Source organism: Littorina saxatilis, linkage group LG17 (genome assembly GCF_037325665.1).
Source record: "Littorina saxatilis isolate snail1 linkage group LG17, US_GU_Lsax_2.0, whole genome shotgun sequence".
In the NCBI taxonomy this organism is placed as follows: domain Eukaryota; kingdom Metazoa; phylum Mollusca; class Gastropoda; order Littorinimorpha; family Littorinidae; genus Littorina; species Littorina saxatilis.
In genome coordinates, this window is record NC_090261.1 from 39,782,602 (window position 1) to 39,801,617 (window position 19,016).

At 41.0% G+C, this 19,016-nt stretch overlaps 1 protein-coding gene across 1 annotated transcript in view; it reads right to left on the reverse strand.

Annotated features, from left to right (window-relative positions):
- LOC138952630 (uncharacterized) overlaps positions 1–19,016 on the reverse strand; it is a 120,313-nt gene that overhangs the window by 67,532 nt on the left and 33,765 nt on the right. The window contains exons 13-15 of the mRNA XM_070324332.1: positions 16,554–16,619; positions 14,841–14,919; positions 13,779–14,017 (exon numbers count right to left, since the gene is read on the reverse strand). Of these exons, the coding sequence (XP_070180433.1) occupies positions 13,779–14,017; positions 14,841–14,919; positions 16,554–16,619 (384 nt within the window). The remainder of the gene's footprint in view (positions 1–13,778; positions 14,018–14,840; positions 14,920–16,553; positions 16,620–19,016) is intronic.

Sequence of the window (19,016 nt, forward strand, 5' to 3'; positions counted from 1 at the left end):
GAGTATGTTTGTAAAATATTCTAAAAATGTCAAAGCTATCCACTAAGTCATTGTTGAAATACAGCGCTTTTTGTCATAATACCCCTACAAATGACGAAAAAAACTCCCGTTTTTGACCGCGTTTGCGATCGACACCTGCATCATTAAGAATAGAATAGCACACGTAATACGCAAGCTAGCTAAACAAAACAATAATTTCTGGGTAGATACTTGATTTGGCTTTCTTCTCGTATGAACAATTAAGTGGCAACGGTTTGCCTATTGTGATTTTTGTTCAATTTTTAAATGAGCCCTTCTGTTTTTGTCCAGTCCATTTTGAGGGTACCCTTAATTGAGCGGCGGTCACGTGATACCTATAACATACATTTTTAAACCAAAAGGCGATACAGATAGTCAAGTAAACGACCTTCACTGGCATATAAAGTTTGGATAAAATGACACGGGAATTAACGCTTTAATTTGGGTGCAAAATCTGTTGCAATACATTTTTTGCCAAGTTTATAAAAAATAAAAATAAAATGCATAAAAGGTGTACCCATTTCCGTTTTGCTCTAAAATGTTAGTGTTTTTTCTCCAGATTTATATTAAAGTTTTAGGCAGAGTGCTTAAGAAGCATTGAAGAGAAAATGAGTTTGATTGACATTGGATCACTAACCCGCGAGTCAGCCAACCAAAATGGGCGACAATTATTTTGCGACCAGACTAGCGGAATGGACTGGGTGTTCTCGCGGAAGGGACTTTAGCAGAGGGCATTTACCATTCACAAAACTTGTAAATCCTTCGCAAACAAATATACAGTATACTGCGAGTTTTTCAACCTCTCTCTATATATATACATTTATGCACACAAGGAGCAGTTTTCATTTGAACAGCCTTTCTTTAAAGCTTTGCTTGCAAAAACGCCGTTTTCCCGCCACCAATTGGCGTCTGTCATTTGTTTCTCAATGTGTTCCCATTTTCATGTCTTTGTCCTATAGTTCGAAATTGATTAACTCATCATTTTCTAGCGGTTTTCTACAAGTTGCATGAACATTAAAGACAATATGAATGACAAAACAAGGAGTGAAATGAAAATAGGTATTTAATACGCGCCACCCTTTAAGTTCCACCATGTAGTATCATAACAGCACTTTGATCATTCCGAACAATAAGCGAGTGTCATATTCCCTATATAAACTGTGATATTGTTTTTCACAATGTATTATGATGAGGCGATGACAACTGCCAAATCCTCGCGCCCCCTAATTGGCGTAGAGGCGCGTCCCCCGGGTGGTGGATGGGGGAGCCTTCTCTACTAACTTCTGAGAGAAGGTCGCACCACTCTCGATGCCGTGAACCTAATTAGGATCTTTTTCTTGTTTCTTCTCTATTTCTGCCTCCCCAAAGTCCTTTTACTTTCCTTTTCTCACCCATAAAATTCTTCACTTATTACCCTTGTTAAGTGGTTCTTGTATAGAATATAGTCAATGTTTGTAAAGATTTTAGTCAAGCAGTATGTAAGAAATGTTTAGTCCTTTGTACTGGAAACTTGCATTCTCCCAGTAAGGTCATATATTGTACTACGTTGCAAGCCCCTGGAGCAATTTTTTGATTAGTGCTTTTGTGAACAAGAAACACTTAACAAGTGGCTCTATCCCATCTCCCCCCCTTTCCCCTATCCCATCTCCCCCCTTTCCCTCGTCGCGATATAACCTTCGTGGTTGAAAACGACGTTAAACACCAAATAAATAAAGAAAGAAAGAACTGCCAAATTGACAACACACTTAAAGAGAAAAAAAAAACCATGCATAAGCCCTTCTTAATTTGCTAGCAAAAGTGTACAATACCTTTAACCTATTTCCTTCATAGTGTTACAACGTTACGAATTAGGAATGATGCTCTCTCTCTCTCTCTCTCTCTCTCTCTCTCTCTCTCTCTCTCTCTCTCTCTCTCTCTCTCTCTCTCTCTCTCTCTCTCTCTCTCCTCTCTCCTCTCTCTCTATCTCTCTCTCTCTCTATCTCTCTCTCTATCTCTCTCTCTCTCTTTTTCACGCACACATACACACACTCACACACACACACACACACACACACACACACACACACAGACACACGCACAGACATACACGCAAGTACACACACACACACATACACTGGGTGGCCGAGTGGTAACGTACTTGCGCTCGGAAGCGAGAGGTTGCGTGTTCGACCCTGGGTCAGGCCGCAATTTTCTCCCCCCCTTTCCTAACCTAGGTGGTGGGTTCAAGTGCTAGTCTTTCGGATGAGACGAAAAACCGAGGTCCCTTCGTGTACACTACATTGGGGTGTGCACGTTAAAGATCCCACGATTGACAAAAGGGTCTTTCCTGGCAAAATTGTATAGGCATAGATAAAAATGTCCACCAAATACCCGTTTGACTTGGAATAAAGGCCGTGAAAGGTGAATGCTCGCCTAATATATCGAGGCTACTGAGCTTTACTGGCCGATGTGAATGCGTTATATATTGTGTGTAAAAAATGTCTGTTTGTCTGTCTGTCTGTAAAAAAATTCCATTTCAAACGGCAGAAATTAATATGTAAGCGCCTAGGGCTATATCTAGATTAGGCGCATAAAAATGATCACAATAATAATAATAATAATAATACACACGTAATACACACACACACACACACACACACACACACACACACACACACACACACACACACACACACACACACACACACACACTCACTCACGCACACACACTTTTGTTTTTACTGGACTCTCAAAGATAGCTTAACTAAAGAACAAAACAACAGCTTAAGGGCAGACATGGCACGGAAATAAGTTTTCTTTCAAGGTTCTTGATCAAAATCTTCAGAAAAAAATGTTCTCTGTCCTTACAAAGGATATTAGTATGAATTATTGGTCAAAATAGACGTTTGTTGTGACATTTTTTGATAACACATGTAGTTTTTGGGACCGATCCTTCTTCCAGAAAAATAAAGAGAGAACTTTGTAGAATGTTTGTTTTATTCTAACAAGGCAAAGTTTTCACATTTAGGAACAGATTTGATTTTTTGGTAGATATTATAAGCACAAAATAAATCTCAGGAAAAAGGCAAGTTTTTTTACTTTTACAGATTTCTAAAAATCATTCCTGGGTAATTCTTAAAATGTTTCTCTTTTACTGCACAAAGACACTATTTCTGTTGAAAATACAAAAGAGAGCAAGAAGATTGGACATTTAGTCTAGAAGATGGAATATGTCCCAATGACGGCACTGATGATTAAAAACATTTTCCAAAATGGTGTCGAATGTTTATAACATATTATGAAAATAATCATTTTATTGCAAGAAAGGTAGACAACGACAAAATTACATTACACAACGATTATAATATGGTGTTCAAATTACCTAATAAAGCTGAGAACCCAAAACACGTTTTTGAACCAAACTTCCGTCCCATCTCTGGCCTTAAATAGCAAAGGAACCAGAAGAATCTAAAGCTCATGCAACAAGTTAACCATTATTACATAAATAAACATATTATTTTCTTTCTAAACACTTCTTTACTTATTTTTTGGTGAAAACAAGTTTTCATTGAAATTCCAAACTTTGGGGATGCACTTCTAACCAAGCGGTTGCTTTAAAGAAGTGGCGATTCTGTGGAAACGCTTTGGTCAGACTTTCAAAATTCTTCATACTTTTAGTCACAATTGATGTATAAACGTGTGACAGCACAAGATTTCTTTATCAGTGTTTTGTAGGGACTTAAATAAAACTGAAAAAGAACGGAACATTTAGATTTTCTTTTTTTCATTACATGCCACAAACATTACGTCATTTGCACAATGACGTCATGGCATTGACTTTTTGCGATGAGTAAACACTTCAAACATATGCCGTTAGTTTTGCTTCAGACTTTGTACACCAAAAATGCATTGTGAGCAAAATTATGTGTCTTTTAGAAAGTAACCCCCTTTTTCTAAGTCGAGCATTTTTGCAGACAGTGACCCCCTTTGGAGACACATTCTGTTATGAAAGCTGCTATTAGAAGTTATTTTGAGGCCTGTTTAGGATAGCAGAGATACACTACTTCACAAATCAGCTTAGCATATGGAGGATTCCCAAATGATAACAATTCACCTATATTGTCCACTCAGATCACGGACTAATTGTATATATGTAGAGTCGCTTTGAAACCGCAAACGAATCAATAGGTCATGTATGAAAAACGTTGGTCACACGGGGCCACGATGGCTCGGGGGTTGAATAAACCACAAGAATTCCTGCGTGGTTTACGCGTGCTAAAGAGCCATTTCAAGAGATTTGTCAGTAGCATCTGATGTTGTTAAATACTACTGCGGGTGTGTTTCACCAGGTAAGTAATGCCGTTTTAGTGAAAAGATGTCATCGTTCTGTAAACCTCCTGTGAGGCGGAGTGAGCCTTTAATTTGTAAAGCATATATCAATAATCACCGACTTGCAACTTTAAAATCAACGTAAGTGTATTCTCTCCTAATATAGGCAGGTATCCTTGCCAGAGTGTGTGTGTGTGTGTGTGTGTGTGTGTGTGTGTGTGTGTGTGTGTGTGTGTGTGTGGGGGGGGGGGGGTGGGTGGGTGGGTGGGTGAGTGTGTGTGTGTGTGTGCGTGTGCGTGTGTGTGTGGTTATGAAAGAGAAAATACTCTTGCTTTTATTGATGTAAACTTTCCACACGTGCCCATTGCCCACGTGTCTCAGACACACCCCTCGCTTGTAACTGACCAAAGTTTGCTTCCATAAAAGCAAGGGTATTCACTCTTTCACAACCAAGGTTGTGACACTCTCAAGGAAGAGATGTCTAGTCTCATCCGCTACAGAAGGGAGAATGCTCTCAGTCTGGGAGACTTTCTCCGCCCACACCCATCACTCGGAGAGAAACCGATGATGGTCTTGGTCACCAATCTGTTCACTTCAACTGTTGCGAGCTGGTTCTAGTGTGCTTGCAGCAGACCCAGCACAGCACAGATCCACTTCTGGAATCTTAAGCTAAATGTGTCCCAAGACACACATTTTGTAGTCCTGGCATCCTGAAAGGCAGAGGCCCCAACCTACAGGTTTGCTTCCATACCAAAAACGCCTCCAGACACGGGAACTTGGGAGCAGAGGCAACAGCTCCGCTTGAACCTCAGAAACCAAATGTGCCTCCAGACACACAGATCCCTTAGACGGCCGAGGCTGTGGCCTCTAAGGTTCTCTTGTACCAAACCGCCTCCTGACTCTGCATCAGATTGCTTGCGCTGGCATCTGCTTACATAGATCCACATTAAGTCACCACCGAGTGGTAGACACAGACGACATTTGGTAGCACTGACTGCCAGCTTCACGGTAATGCGTACCCCTAGCGCGGCTCTGCTTGGGTGGGAATGTTCTGAGCAAAACACTATGTGTTACTCCATACCCCCCGCCCTCCATGGAACTTCTTGACCCCAACCAATTGGGGGGGGGGGGGGAGTTTGCCCAGTCGGTAGAGGCGCTGGCTTTAAAACCGGTTGTTACTATCAGCGTGGGTTCAACCCCCAAGTTCGGCGCGGGATGTGTGTCCCAGAGTCAACTTTGTGCAGACTCTCCTCGGTGTCCGAACACCCCCGTGTGCACGCATGCGCACGATAAAGATCCCAGGGTCACAGCGAAAGCCTCAGGCCTTGGAAACACGAATACATGCATGCAAAAATATGAAGCCCGGGTGTCCGTTCGGCCAACAGCCAATAAAGTAACCATTTCAGCACTGACCCAAGACGACCCAACCCGGTCCCTAGCCCATTTCAGGTCTCCTCTAGCAGCCGGCAGCCAGCTGTCTACATCCCCTCCCCCTGCATTTTCATTTTTTATGTTCATACAAAGCCGGGTTTCCCGTGTAACATGCCCCTAATGGCTTTGCCGTGAGGGCGTAAAACTTACATTTTCTCTCTTTCACAACCCATACAAACCCGACAGAGTTATTTCCGAACATCGTCAATGTTGGTATGTGTCCAAGAGGATACATGCTCTCATTCAATGTAAAAGTCTGTGCATATGTTCTGTGATCTACATGATGGATTGTAAACACGGAAAGAAAGGTATCTTCATTAGGAAGTCAAAGAAGAAAATGATTTGTATCAAAAAGGGCAGTCTTCGAGATTAAATGATAAAGCTGCGCTTATAAGGGTTTAAGTTAAGTTGAATGCTAAAGTCTGTTGATATTGACACAAGGCAATATGGGTGAGCTGGGTGACTGTTTTCTTGGCTGAAATGTTTTAGTGTTTTAAAAACCTTCAAAAAAAATTACTTAGAATTAAACAACTAGCTGCAAAGAGGCCGTTGGGGATGGGGTTGGGGGGTGGGGTTGGGTGGGAGGATGGGGGGGGGGGGGGGGGGATATTGGCGAAGACCTTGCGGTCTATTCCTTTACCAAGTATGTGTGTGGGTTTTCTGAACTCAGGAAGTGGTTTTTTTGGTGGTGTTTTTACATTTAGTCAAGTTTTGACTAAATGTTTTAACATAGAGGGGGGAATCGAGACGAAGGTCGTGGTGTATGTGTGTCTGTCTGTCTGTCTGTGTGTGTGTGTAGAGCGATTCAGAGTAAACTACTGGACCGATCTTTATGAAATTTGACATGAGAGTTCCTGGGTATGATATCCCCGGACGTTTTTTTCTTTTTTTCGATAAATACCTTTGATGACGTCATATCCGGCTTTTTGTAAAAGTTGAGGCGGCACTGTCACACCCTCATTTTTTAATTAAATTGATTGAAATTTTGGCAAAGCAATCTTCGACGAAGGCCGGGTTTTGGTATTGCATTTCAGCTGGGTGGCTTAAAAACTAATGAGTGAGTTTGGTCATTAAAAATCGAAAACTTGTAATTAAAATTATTTTTTATTAAACGATCCAAAAACAATTTCATCTTATTCTTCGTCATTTTCTGATTCCAAAAACATATAGATATGTTATATTTGGATTAAAAACAAGTTCTGAAAATTAAAAATATAAAAATTATGATCAAAATTAAATTTCCGAAATCGTTTTAAAAACTATTTCATCTTATTCCTTGTCGGTTCCTGATTCCAAAAACATATAGATATGATATGTTTGGATTAAAAACACGCTCAGAAAGTTAAAACGAAGAGACGTACAGTAAAGCGTGCTATGAAGCACAGCGCAATCGCTACCGCGCCAAACAGGCTCGTCACTTTCACTGCCTTTTGCACTAGCGGCGGACTACGTTCAGTTTCATTCTGTGAGTTCCACAGCTTGACTAAATGTAGTAATTTCGCCTTACGCGACTTGTTTGTTGTTGTTTTGTTTTGCACGGTTTTGTATTGTGTGGTTTTGTGACTGAGGGTTCTCTTAGGAAATGTATTTATGTTGCTGTCAACGTCAGAGGCACGTTGCTATGGCGGAGAGAAATAAATAAGACACAAGGAAGTGGCACTCGCATACAAAAACAACCAAAAAACGCTATTCTCTTCTTTTTATTTTCCTTGATTACTTTTTCTCAGGCGGGGGTAGGGTTAAAAGAAGCACCCCCGTTTCAGCACGTTGAGGGGTATTGATATGTTTGATGTGGTTAAAGGGATACCTAATCTTGGATGTGACAAACAAACTAATAGGCATTTACTATCACTTTCATCCGTTTAATTTGGGCGGGGATGTAGCTCAGTCGGTTGCGCACTGGATTTGTATCCAGTTGGCCGCTGTCAGCGTGAGTTCGTCCCCACGTTCGGCGAGAGATTTATTTCTCAGAGTCAACTTTGTGTGCAGACTCTCCTCGGTGTCCGATCACCCCCGTGTGTACACGCAAGCACAAGACCAAGTGCGCACGAAAAAGATCCTGTAATCCATGTCAGAGTTCGGTGGGTTATAGAAACACGAAAATACCCAGCATGCTTCCTCCGAAAGCGGCGTATGGCTGCCTAAATGGCGGGGTAAAAACGGTCATACACGTAAAAGCCGTGGGAGTTTCAGCCCACGAACGAACAAACAAAACAAACAAAAATCCGTTTAATTTCATGTTTGCTTGTGTTTCGTGCTCCAAACTTAGTTTCAAGAGTTAGTGAAAAGTTGTATTTTCCACCAATTTTTCTGTGTTCTGTATTGTTCCTCTACCACTGTTCTTCGCGTGTGATTTTTGTGTGTATTGATTTGTTGTAAAAAAAATCTCTACAATAGAGTCTTTGAAATGTCATTAATTGAGAAGAATGTCATTAAAAATGCCATTAAAAATTTCATGATTTATAAATATGATTTGATAAATTTAAGTCTAAGAAATGTCACTAAAGAGAGGATGAAAGTCGCTTGTTCATTTCAATGCTTGTTATTCTCTCAGGTGCCGGGAGAAAAGGTTCCGTACAACTCTCGCTGACTCTATTACACATGTCGTATGCATAAAGAGCGATTACTTCCCTTTGGTTATTTGATTGCCATTAATAGAGGTTTCGTTGAAAAGACTGATTCCTCATACTGAAGTTTCAGTCGTTATCTTGGAAATTAGCACATTAAGCCTTATGTTGTTTGTTATTTCTGGCCTCAGTGCTTCTTGAACTAACAAAATAAATCCCAAAAGAGTGTATCCCTTTTGGAAGGGGCAGACTCCAACCATAAATAACTATTTTTAAATTGCATAAACCTTTTGTTACCTCATAGACAATGCCTTAAAGGAGGATACAAATTCTAATAATACCCGCAACTTTGATTGCACTTTCTGCCGAAGAGTAACAGAGATCAAATACGCGTACATGTCTATAAAAGTGTACAATAGAGTACTTGCTTTTTGTTAGGCGAGCTTTCTACACGGGCTCTTTGTCTACGTGTTTCAGACACGACCCCAGTGATTGGCCTATAATGTCACGTGGGAAAGTGTGACTCATTAAACGCAAACAACCCAAACGAACCCGACAGAGTTATTTCTGAACATCGTTTTTTTCATCTTTTTTGTCAAACCGCCATATGAATTATTGTGATTTGGTAATGTTTCAATAGCAGGCGTAACACAAGACTTGTTTGTCCGGTTTTTACATTTAGTCAAGTTTTGACTAAATGTTTTAACATAGAGGGGGAATCGAGACGAGGGTCGTGGTGTATGTGTGTCTGTGTGTCTGTGTGTGTGTGTGTGTGTGTGTGTGTGTGTGTGTGTGTGTGTGTGTGTGTGTGTGCGTGTGTGTGTGTGTGTGTAGAGCGATTCAGAGTAAACTACTGGACCGATCTTTATGAAATTTGACATGAGAGTTCCTGGGTATGATATCCCCGGAAATGTTTTTAATTTTTTCGATAAATGTCTTTGATGACGTCATATCCGGCTTTCTGTAAAAGTTGAGGCGGCACTGTCACACCCTCATTTGTCAATCAAATTGATTGAAATTTTGGCCAAGCAATCTTCGAGGAAGGCGGGAGTTCGGTATTGCATTTCAGCTTGGTGGCTTAAAAATTAATTAATGACTTTGGTCATTAAAAATCTGAAAATTGTTAAAAAAAAACCCAATATTTTATAAAATGATCAAAATTTACGTTCATCTTATTCTTCATCATTTTCTGATTCCAAAAACATATAAATATGTTATATTTGGATTAAAACAAGCCCTGAAAATTAAAAAAAATTAAAAATTATGATCAAAATTAAATTTTCGAAATCAATTTAAAAACACTTTCATCTTATTTCTTGTCGGTTCCTGATTCCAAAAACATATAGATTTGATATGTTTGGATTAAAAACACGCTCAGAAAGTTGAAACGAAGAGAGGTATAGTAAAGCGTGCTATGAAGCACAGCGCAACCGCTACCGCGCCAAACAGGCTCGTCACTTTCACTGCCTTTTGCACTAGCGGCGGACTACGTTCAATTTCATTCTGTGAGTTCCACAGCTTGACTAAATGTAGTAATTTCGCCTTACGCGACTTGTTTTTCTTCAGATTGACGTCTTTTTTCAACCTTCAAAGCCGATACGAGGCCAGAAAAGGTCCAGGGCCATAATTACTGATCAAAAGATTGGCCAATCCTGCATTCATGCAGACTTTACGAAAATACATGTAGCTTTCTCTGGCATACTTCTCTTTTTTTTTTTTTTTTATAGTCAGACAAATCGAAAGAGAAAGAAGTGAAATCAAAATGGATTCTTCGCATTTACCTTACACAGATACCTTGTTACAGAAATAAACTCCTCATGCTGATTTAAAAGTTGATTGAAATATGAAGGGGGAACTACATGCTCAGAAAGGTCTTCTGATACAAGTGTGACACACTTTACAATTACAGCGTCCAGCTTAACTTACAGAGTAAAGAAATTCTCTTGGGAAAAAATAGTCTCAGGGGCAAATGCTTTACGCTTTTCTGATTATTTGAACTGTGTCCTGTTTCCAGGATAAGTGGTAATAATCATTGTGCATGCCTTTTTCCCATGACAACAAAATTTAAAACTCATGTTGTTTGTCGCATACGCCCATGACTTTCTGATTGTTTTTATATCTTGCAGAAAAGGTTGTAAATGGATGCCAAGGTTTGGAACTGGTTTCGTCCTTTGGTTGCATTGATGCTGCTGCCACAATGCGTTTTCGTAAGCGTGTCTGTTAGCGTGCGTGTGCGTGAGTGTGAGTGTGAAGGTGTGTCTGTGTCAATCTGTTTGTCTGTCTGTCTGTCTGTCTGTCTGTCTGTCTGTCTGTCTGTCTGTCTGTCTGTCTGTCTGTCTGTCTGTCTGTCTGTCTGTCCGTCTGTCTTTCCGTCTGTCTTTCCGTCTGTCTTTCCGTCTGTCTATCCGTCTCTTGTCCTAATCTTTGACTATGCACATGTCTGTCAGTCTGTCTTTCTTTAAGTAGCCTAGTTATGTGTATATGTGTCTCGAGTATGCGTACGGTTTGGCTACCTCTATTCGCCTTGATCAACAGACCGATGCAAACGATCGTGTAAACAGCACAGATCTGTCTAGGTGTTGTTTACATGGTATATCAACATCCTTCAGCTTGGACACACACCTAGAATCAACAGCCGGGCTGCTTCAAGTACAGAGTTGAAACGTTTTGCTGAATACATGTTCCTTACAAAGGTGGGTGTCGGTTAAGGCCTTCCTTCATCGATCCCGAAGTTGATTTCGCGAAGACGTCGCGAAGTCTTTATACCGAAAATCAGTGCCAACGCTTCATGCAACCAGCTTCGTTAAGTAGACTTCGCTCAATGTCAGGCATTATAAAAATGAGAATAATTGAGCAGAAGAATTCCGCTATGCACCGGCGATAGTGTTGATTGTTGGTGTGAGTCCAAGTGACAGGATGCGCTTAATTTAAGGATGTCTCACACAGAAAAAAAAAGATAGTCGGAACCTGCCTACAACGACCACCACAGGGACCGATCACACGTTGTCGTTATAGACAGGTGGTCGCTATGAAAAGGTTAATTATAGAAAATAATAAACTCGTCAGGGGTGGTCGTTTTGGACAGGTGGCCGTTTTCGAGAAGTGGTCGTCAGGGCAGGTTCGACTGTACCTTTCAAAAGAATGACTAATTACATGCAACAAGAAAGGGCATGCTTCGCGGAGCATGCTGCATGCTGAAAGCAAAGGGAAAGCAGAAGGCCCCACAAGTGTCCAGGGAACACAGGAAAGAAATATCAAAATCAGGGACACGTTTGATTTCAATACACCTTCCGTGTGTCACAGCATGTTTTTTTTTTTTTTTTTCAAAGGCCTCTGTTTCCCTTGCTTAGAATGCAAACAGCAAGCTCCGATTGAGCGAAGAAAAGAGGAGAACCAACAAAAGGTGGGCAATTTAGGATGCAGAAAACAAACGGGCAACTACGACACTCAAAATGAAGGCACAATGTATCTCATTTATTGGTAAAGAAGGTGGCAGACATTTTCGTACAACGCCGAAACGTTCGAAAGATGGTTGTTTGTTTTTTGTTTTTGTAATGACAAAACAAAAATGAAAGAATATAATAACAATTGCCATGCACCGAGAAAGTAACGGTCTGTTTGACTAGGAAAAAACAAATCTAGGAAAAGAGCCATAATACATGCAGTGACACACGAAAGTCCGCCATATTAGTCACGTGGTCCCTTCTCTCGTGCCTGTAACAGAGCCATGCTAAACAGGTCAAGGTTACAGAAAAGGCAAGAAGAAGCACAAGATAGTCTATGGCACAGGGGTGGGTGGGGACTTGGGGTTAAAGCTTCGTACGGCCAGCTTCGCGAAGTATACTTCACGTAGTCGACTTCGCCCAGTTAAGGACAGGCTTTAGAATATGAGCATGCCTCTGTAGCAACCCTTATTACTCGATAAAAACAGACGTAATTATCGATTCCTTACTTCGTTATATACCTCCCCAGCCAGAAAGAACATTTAAAGCCACACTCCTTCTCGTGAAAATAGCAGGTCTCACCATCTGAGATCTGACCAGGCTTTAACCTTGGATCAACACAAGAAAACAAGAGGCGAAGCCTTCAAGGCTCACGTAAGAAATCGACAAACAGTAACACAAACTCAATCACTCCGTCACACATACACACACACACAGTAAGCATAGGTGACACTGTGCAAGAAAGCGAGACACTAGATCTACATCTGTTTGTCTGCAAGCCTACTTACAGGGACACGACTGCCAACTAGTCTCGGCCCGCTCAAAATAACAATGACCGAGACTTTCAGTAATTCCTTCGCGTGACGTCTAACCCTCTTACGCCATAATGTGACGTCTTCAAATGTTAAAGTTTCTACCACAGACATACATACATACATACATACATACATACATACGCACGCACGCACGCACAGACAGACAAAAGTTAGCATCGCATAGGCTACACTTACGTGAGCCAATAAATAAGGAATTAATTTCTTTAAAAGCAGCTTGTGGGATGGTCCTATCCTACCAATGTAACGTTTTGGCTTTATCTGAGATGATGAGTCGAATGAGCGCTTCTGGGCTGATAACGCGAGACAACTCCTGTGATCTTGCCGCGAGGTGGCGCCAGTTACCAGCCGAAAGAAAGAAGGGGCATAACCTCACCAGAACCGACCATTGTCTGTTTACAGTATAAAATGCACGACTTACACACGAACTGTTACCAAACCGATATGCTATTTGGGACCAATGCAAGGTTTTTTTTCCTTTCTCGTGTGATCTTGCCGCGAGGTGGCGCCAGTTACCAGCCGAAAGAAAGAGGGGGCATAACCTCACCAGAACCGCCCATTGTTCACACGAGAAGGACTGTGCCTTTAATGTGCTTATTTGATTAATCGTTTGCCTCTATGTAATTGCATGTCATCGGGTCGGTCAGAAACTAAGCCTTGTTCCACATTCGTCATAATTATTGTACGGAGGTATTCCAGTTTGGGAATGATTTCGAGATCCTCACAAACAAAGAAACATGTTCCTTCCCGTGGGAGAATCTCTGTATTTTAGTTTTCTTTTAACTCTTCAGCTCATCAGTTTTTGGCACGTGCAGACATGTACACACAAAAAATAAAAATAAATACACAGGTACACCAGTACACGAACACATACGCACACACCGCGCGCAGACACGCTCATAAGCCTACTGACACACGCACAAACCAAGAGACATACAGACACACACATGCACACGAATGTATGCATACCCGCTCACAAATACTAACACACACACACACACACACACACACACACACACACACACACACACACACACATACACACAAACACGCATACACACACACACACACACACACACACGCACACACACACACACACACACACACACACACACACACACACACGCTCACACGCACACATGCACATGTATACACACACACTCAGCGTTAACGCCTACCTCGTTCACAACCGTAGTGTTTTCCACAAGAAACTTGACGTGATCACTCGTCACGTTGTACGCTGGGTCCAAATCATTGCTGTCGAATTTGACGTCAGTGTGACGTGGACTCAGTTTTCCCCACTGGAGTGCAACCCCTGTGACGTCACGGACGGAGGGGGGAGGAGGGCTCCAGTACACACGCACCCGACTCTCGTCGATTTGATAAACGACGATGTCTTCGTCCAAAAGGACTTTGCCTGGTAGACAATTAATATGCAGAGATACAAACTTATGACAAAAGCGACCGAAGATGAAACTCAAACATTCACTGCTTTGGCATTAGAAGTTTCAATTATGCAACCTAGCACAAAATGTGTGTATAAACACTGGCCAACACTGGCCAACACTGGCCAACAGATACAGTGTCTGTATGTCTGCCTATGTGTTTCTACGCCTTTCTGTTAATGTCAATGTGTTTTCTGCATGTCTGCATGTCTGTCGTGTGTCTGACTGTTTGATGGTAAAGTTCTTTTAATCTTGACACGGGGGACAGGTTTCATGGGCAAGCAACACAGTCGTTCAACGGAAATTTAGCGAGTAATGATTAACTGAAGTTTAACGTTGAACGAGTAAACTGCAGTAAACTGACAAAATCGGGTTTGATTAAAAAAAAAAACCATTTCAGTCGGCCCACTGTCACTTTTTGCATGAGGGGTTGCCCGATGTCGGTGCTGCCTTCCCCTTAGACCGTGTTCGGACAACCACAGTCGGGTGACCAATCGGTAGTCCGACCAGTCCGACTGTCAATATGACCACTGCGAGCCCATGAAACCGGCTCCTGCTGAGGCTAATGATAGCGAAGAGAAGTTCGCGCTGTAAATAAAGACAACATTAAACTACGGATGACAGTCATTTAAATGCTTCGTATTCCCTCCCAAGAGGCGGTCGGTTACTGCATAGTTCCCTCGCTGTTGTCTATATTAAGAGCGATTGCTTCCCTGTGTTACTAAAGGTGTATAGTAACGAAGTGCAAATGAAGGAAGGAAGTACTTAAGCCCGCGTTTTTCCACGTCTACCTACCTCTGGAAAAAGAGGCGTTGACCACGTTCATAATACCGATGGGGTTATCGATAGTTTGGCCCGCCGCTCCAGCCATAACCTGTTGGAAATTAAAGAGGAAACTTGCTGTAAAGACCCAAAACACAGCAATTCCTTCATAAAATGTAGGATCTTTTTATCATTAATAAATCTCAGCATTTTTATTTTTTTTTTTTTTTTTTTTGGCAAGGCGGCAGGCAGATGTTGCCACAAACTACAATCGCCGTTTCTGCGACAAACTATTTTCTGCCCTGATTTTTCTCGCGGTACGTGCACACGCGACAAACTACCTAGGATTTGCAACGGGCTCATGCTTTTTGCGGATCCCTGTTATTGCACAACTGCCAGAGCTGTGTACCAGGGGAAACAATGTTACGGAGTTGATATGTCTTTACTTAATTGAGACATTTTAACCATGCAAATTGATTTTTATTAATAAACACTGGTTCCGTATGTAGCCTTGGCCTGCAGAGAAAGAATTAGAAGTGAGTTATATAAATCTTCATTTTTTCCTTCAACGACAGCTTTGTGGAATAATCTTCCAGAAAATATACAACAAACGCAGTCAGTTGGTGAATTTAAAAGGTATTTGACCGATGGAGATGTTGTTGTTCCACAGTATTATTATTTAGGCAACCGCCAGGGACAGGTACTTCACAGCAGGTTGAGATTAAACATGAGCGATTTGCAACAAGACTTAGTTAACCGACACCTCTCTGATAATTTAGAATGTACGTGTGGAGCATGCCCGGAAGATTCTGAACATTTCTTGTTACACTGTCCAAAATTTAAAGAACATAGAACCATTTTATTCAATAGTCTGCCAACACACGTTCTAGACTGCAAAACACTCTTGTTTGGAAATACTGATTTAACTATATCTTTGAACACGAAAATATTCTCTGTTGTACAAGACTATGTTATGTTAACTAATCGCTTCGGCTGATATTATATTAACTGTGCAATTGATGTAGCCAGGCATTCTCTCCCTCCCTCTCTCTCTCTCCCTCTCCCTCTCTCTCTCTCTCTCTCTCTCTCTCTCTCTCTCTCTCTCTCTCTCTCTCTCTCTCTCTTTACCCTATTTGTATAAAATATAATTAAAGATTATCAAGATAAGTGTTGAAGCTATCACTTGTTCGCCATGTTTTGCTATCTGAATGTGTATTGATTATAAGTTCAAGAACGTGTCCATAAGCAATCTGCTTGTTAACGTTCTTAATGTTGTTATTGTTTGAAACGTGTGTATGAGAATTTGAATAAACACGCTTAAACCAAAGAATTAGAAATACTTACACCGTTAGTTTTTCTACGTTCAGTAAACTACAAAGGTTTCAAAGTACATCACCTTCGTAACATCGATACCAAAGTTTGTGACATGGATTTGAATACTAAAAAATGTTTGTTTAAAAAGACAAACATATATACTATGTTTTGGGTTGAATGTCTGTATCGAACTGGAGTATTACTGGGGAAAAAGTACAGACAATACATTCTAGTTGCCATTTAATATACGTTATAATCATTTAAATGACTGAAAATGAATGTCACAAAATAGTACACAGCTGTGGAGAATAACCCTTATCAAAAGACAGATAGACCGCCAACGTTGTGCGCGGTATCGTCGAACAATGACTGTTTTGATCTGTGTCAAATGTCAAATGTTGGTCACAAATATAGATAACGTATACCACTTACCAAAATTCCGAACTTGCTGTTGGGATTATTTGGTTGAAGAACCGGGACGTCTATCTGTCGCTTTTCCTGTAAAACCAAGCACGGAAAAAACCAGTATAATATCGTTCACACCAAACAGACACCACTCAATATTCCAGGCATGGGAATTGAAAAAAGTAAAAAAGGCTGAACATTTGTAAGTAATAGCAGAGTCGACGGCGCGAAGCGCCTAGCCCTGCTAGGGGGGTTTGGGGGCATTCTGGGCGGCATTTTTTTTTCTCCAAAGAACCCAACTGGTGTACTTTGGTGTCATCTTAGCTCCAAGTGTGCCATTATATTCAGTTTTAAGAACCATTTTTGCCTCCCCAATTTATTTTTTCGGCGGACACTTTTCCTTTTTCGGCGGAACAAAAAAAAATTCGGCGGAAATTTGCCTTTCGGCGGACAATTACCATGCCTGATACTCGTTATTTCTTAGTCCAGGGGCGCAGAAACCGGTTGGCGGGAGGGGAGGGGGAGGGGAGGGGGAGGGGGCGGGGGGGGGGGGGGGGGGGGGGGGGGGAGGGGGGGCGGGCCTGCGTAAAGGAGAATACAGTATAACCCTCCTTATTGAGGTTAGCTGAAATTTCACACTGAAAGCATGTAGGTGTTTTTTTGCGAATAGCTGGACGTACTTTCTATTTATAAGCAATGGCTAGAATACCTCTCGGCCATACCTTTGATTCCGAAACCGCAATTTAGTTAAGTATTTAAGTATAATCTAACAAAATTCTTTCTTTTGTAACTCGGTCTTTTTCTTGCTCCTTCGGTGTTGGTGAAAGCTGACAGTACTTCCTCGACGTATCTTCACTTTAAGAGCATTCAAGTACGAGTGATGGCTTTTTACATTTAGTCAAGTTTTGACTAAATGTTTTAACGTAGAGGGGGGAATCGAGACGAGGGTCGTGGTGTATGTGTGTCTGTGTGTCTGTCTGTGTGTGTGTGTAGAGCGATTCAGACTAAACTACTGGACCGATCTTTATGAAATTTGACATGAGAGTTCCTGGGTATGATATCCTCAGACGTTTTTTTTCATTTTTTTGATAAATGTCTTTGATGACGTCATATCCGGCTTTTCGTGAAAGTTGAGGCGGCACTGTCACGCCCTCATTTTTCAACCAAATTGATTGAAATTTTGGTCAAGTAATCTTCGACGAAGCCCAAACTTCGGTATTGCATTTCAGCTTGGTGGCTTAAAAATTAATTAATGACTTTGGTCATTAAAAATCTGAAAATTGTAAAAAAAATATTTTTTTTATAAAACGATCCAAATTTACGTTCATCTTATTCTCCATCATTTGCTGATTCCAAAAACATATAAATATGTTATATTTGGATTAACAACAAGCTCTGAAAATTAAATATATAAAAATTATTATGAAATTTTTTTTTTCGAAATCAATTTAAAAACACTTTCATCTTATTCCTTGTCGGTTCCTGATTCCAAAAACATATAGATATGAATTGTTTGGATTAAAAACACGCTCAGAAAGTTAAAACGAAGAGAGGTACAGAAAAGCGTGCTATCCTTCTCAGCGCAACGAATACCCCGCTCTTCTTGTCAATTCTACTGGCACTGCCTTTGCCACGGGCGGTGGAGTGACGATGCTACGAGTATACGGTCTTGCTGCGTTGCGTTGCGTTCAGTTTCATTCTGTGAGTTCGACAGCTACTTGACTAAATGTTGTATTTTCGCCTTACGCGACTTGTTTTTCTTTTGTAAAGCAGACTTTTACCGGGGGGTTTCAGAATTGGGGAAAGCTGGCATTACCTCCTCACGTACCTTCCCACGTGCCTCTGGGCAGTTTCCATTATGAGTTCAGCTGTGCTAAAAACTAATTAATGTTCTTTTTATTTTTATTCAATTTCTTACAATCCATGCCCAGCTATTTTTGAAAATGTAGTCCTAAAACATTCAAATTCTGCACAGAAAGTAGTCAGGATATTGATTTGCAGTATGTGTCCAAGCGGAGGGATACATTTATCCGATGTAAAGACCTGATTTTGTGGGAAGGACTGTGCTTTCAGCTGCTGTTCTTCTTTATTTGAAAACTAGCAGGAAGATTGCAGATTTGTGTTATTTTCAACGTATAGAAATCTTCCTTCTCGTACAGACGACCGTCACACATCTGTCTGCACTTTCACATACTACATAGGACAATAGCAAATTACTTCCCCTTGGATTTATACCAACACTGAGCAGCTTGGCTACTTCTTGTTCACAGTGGGAATCTTTCTGCGGAATCAACTTGGCATATTGATGCTGAGTACGAAATTAATTCAGCAAAATAACCCTTCATAGAATTGGTTCTCTCCTTGTCTTGGTGAGTACATATTTTTTTTCAACATATTTTGTCTCATCAACAATCATTTTGTATTTTTTTAGGATTAGAAGAACGCATTCTCTGCACAGAAAACAGCCATGCCGTAGGTTGTGTGGTGTCT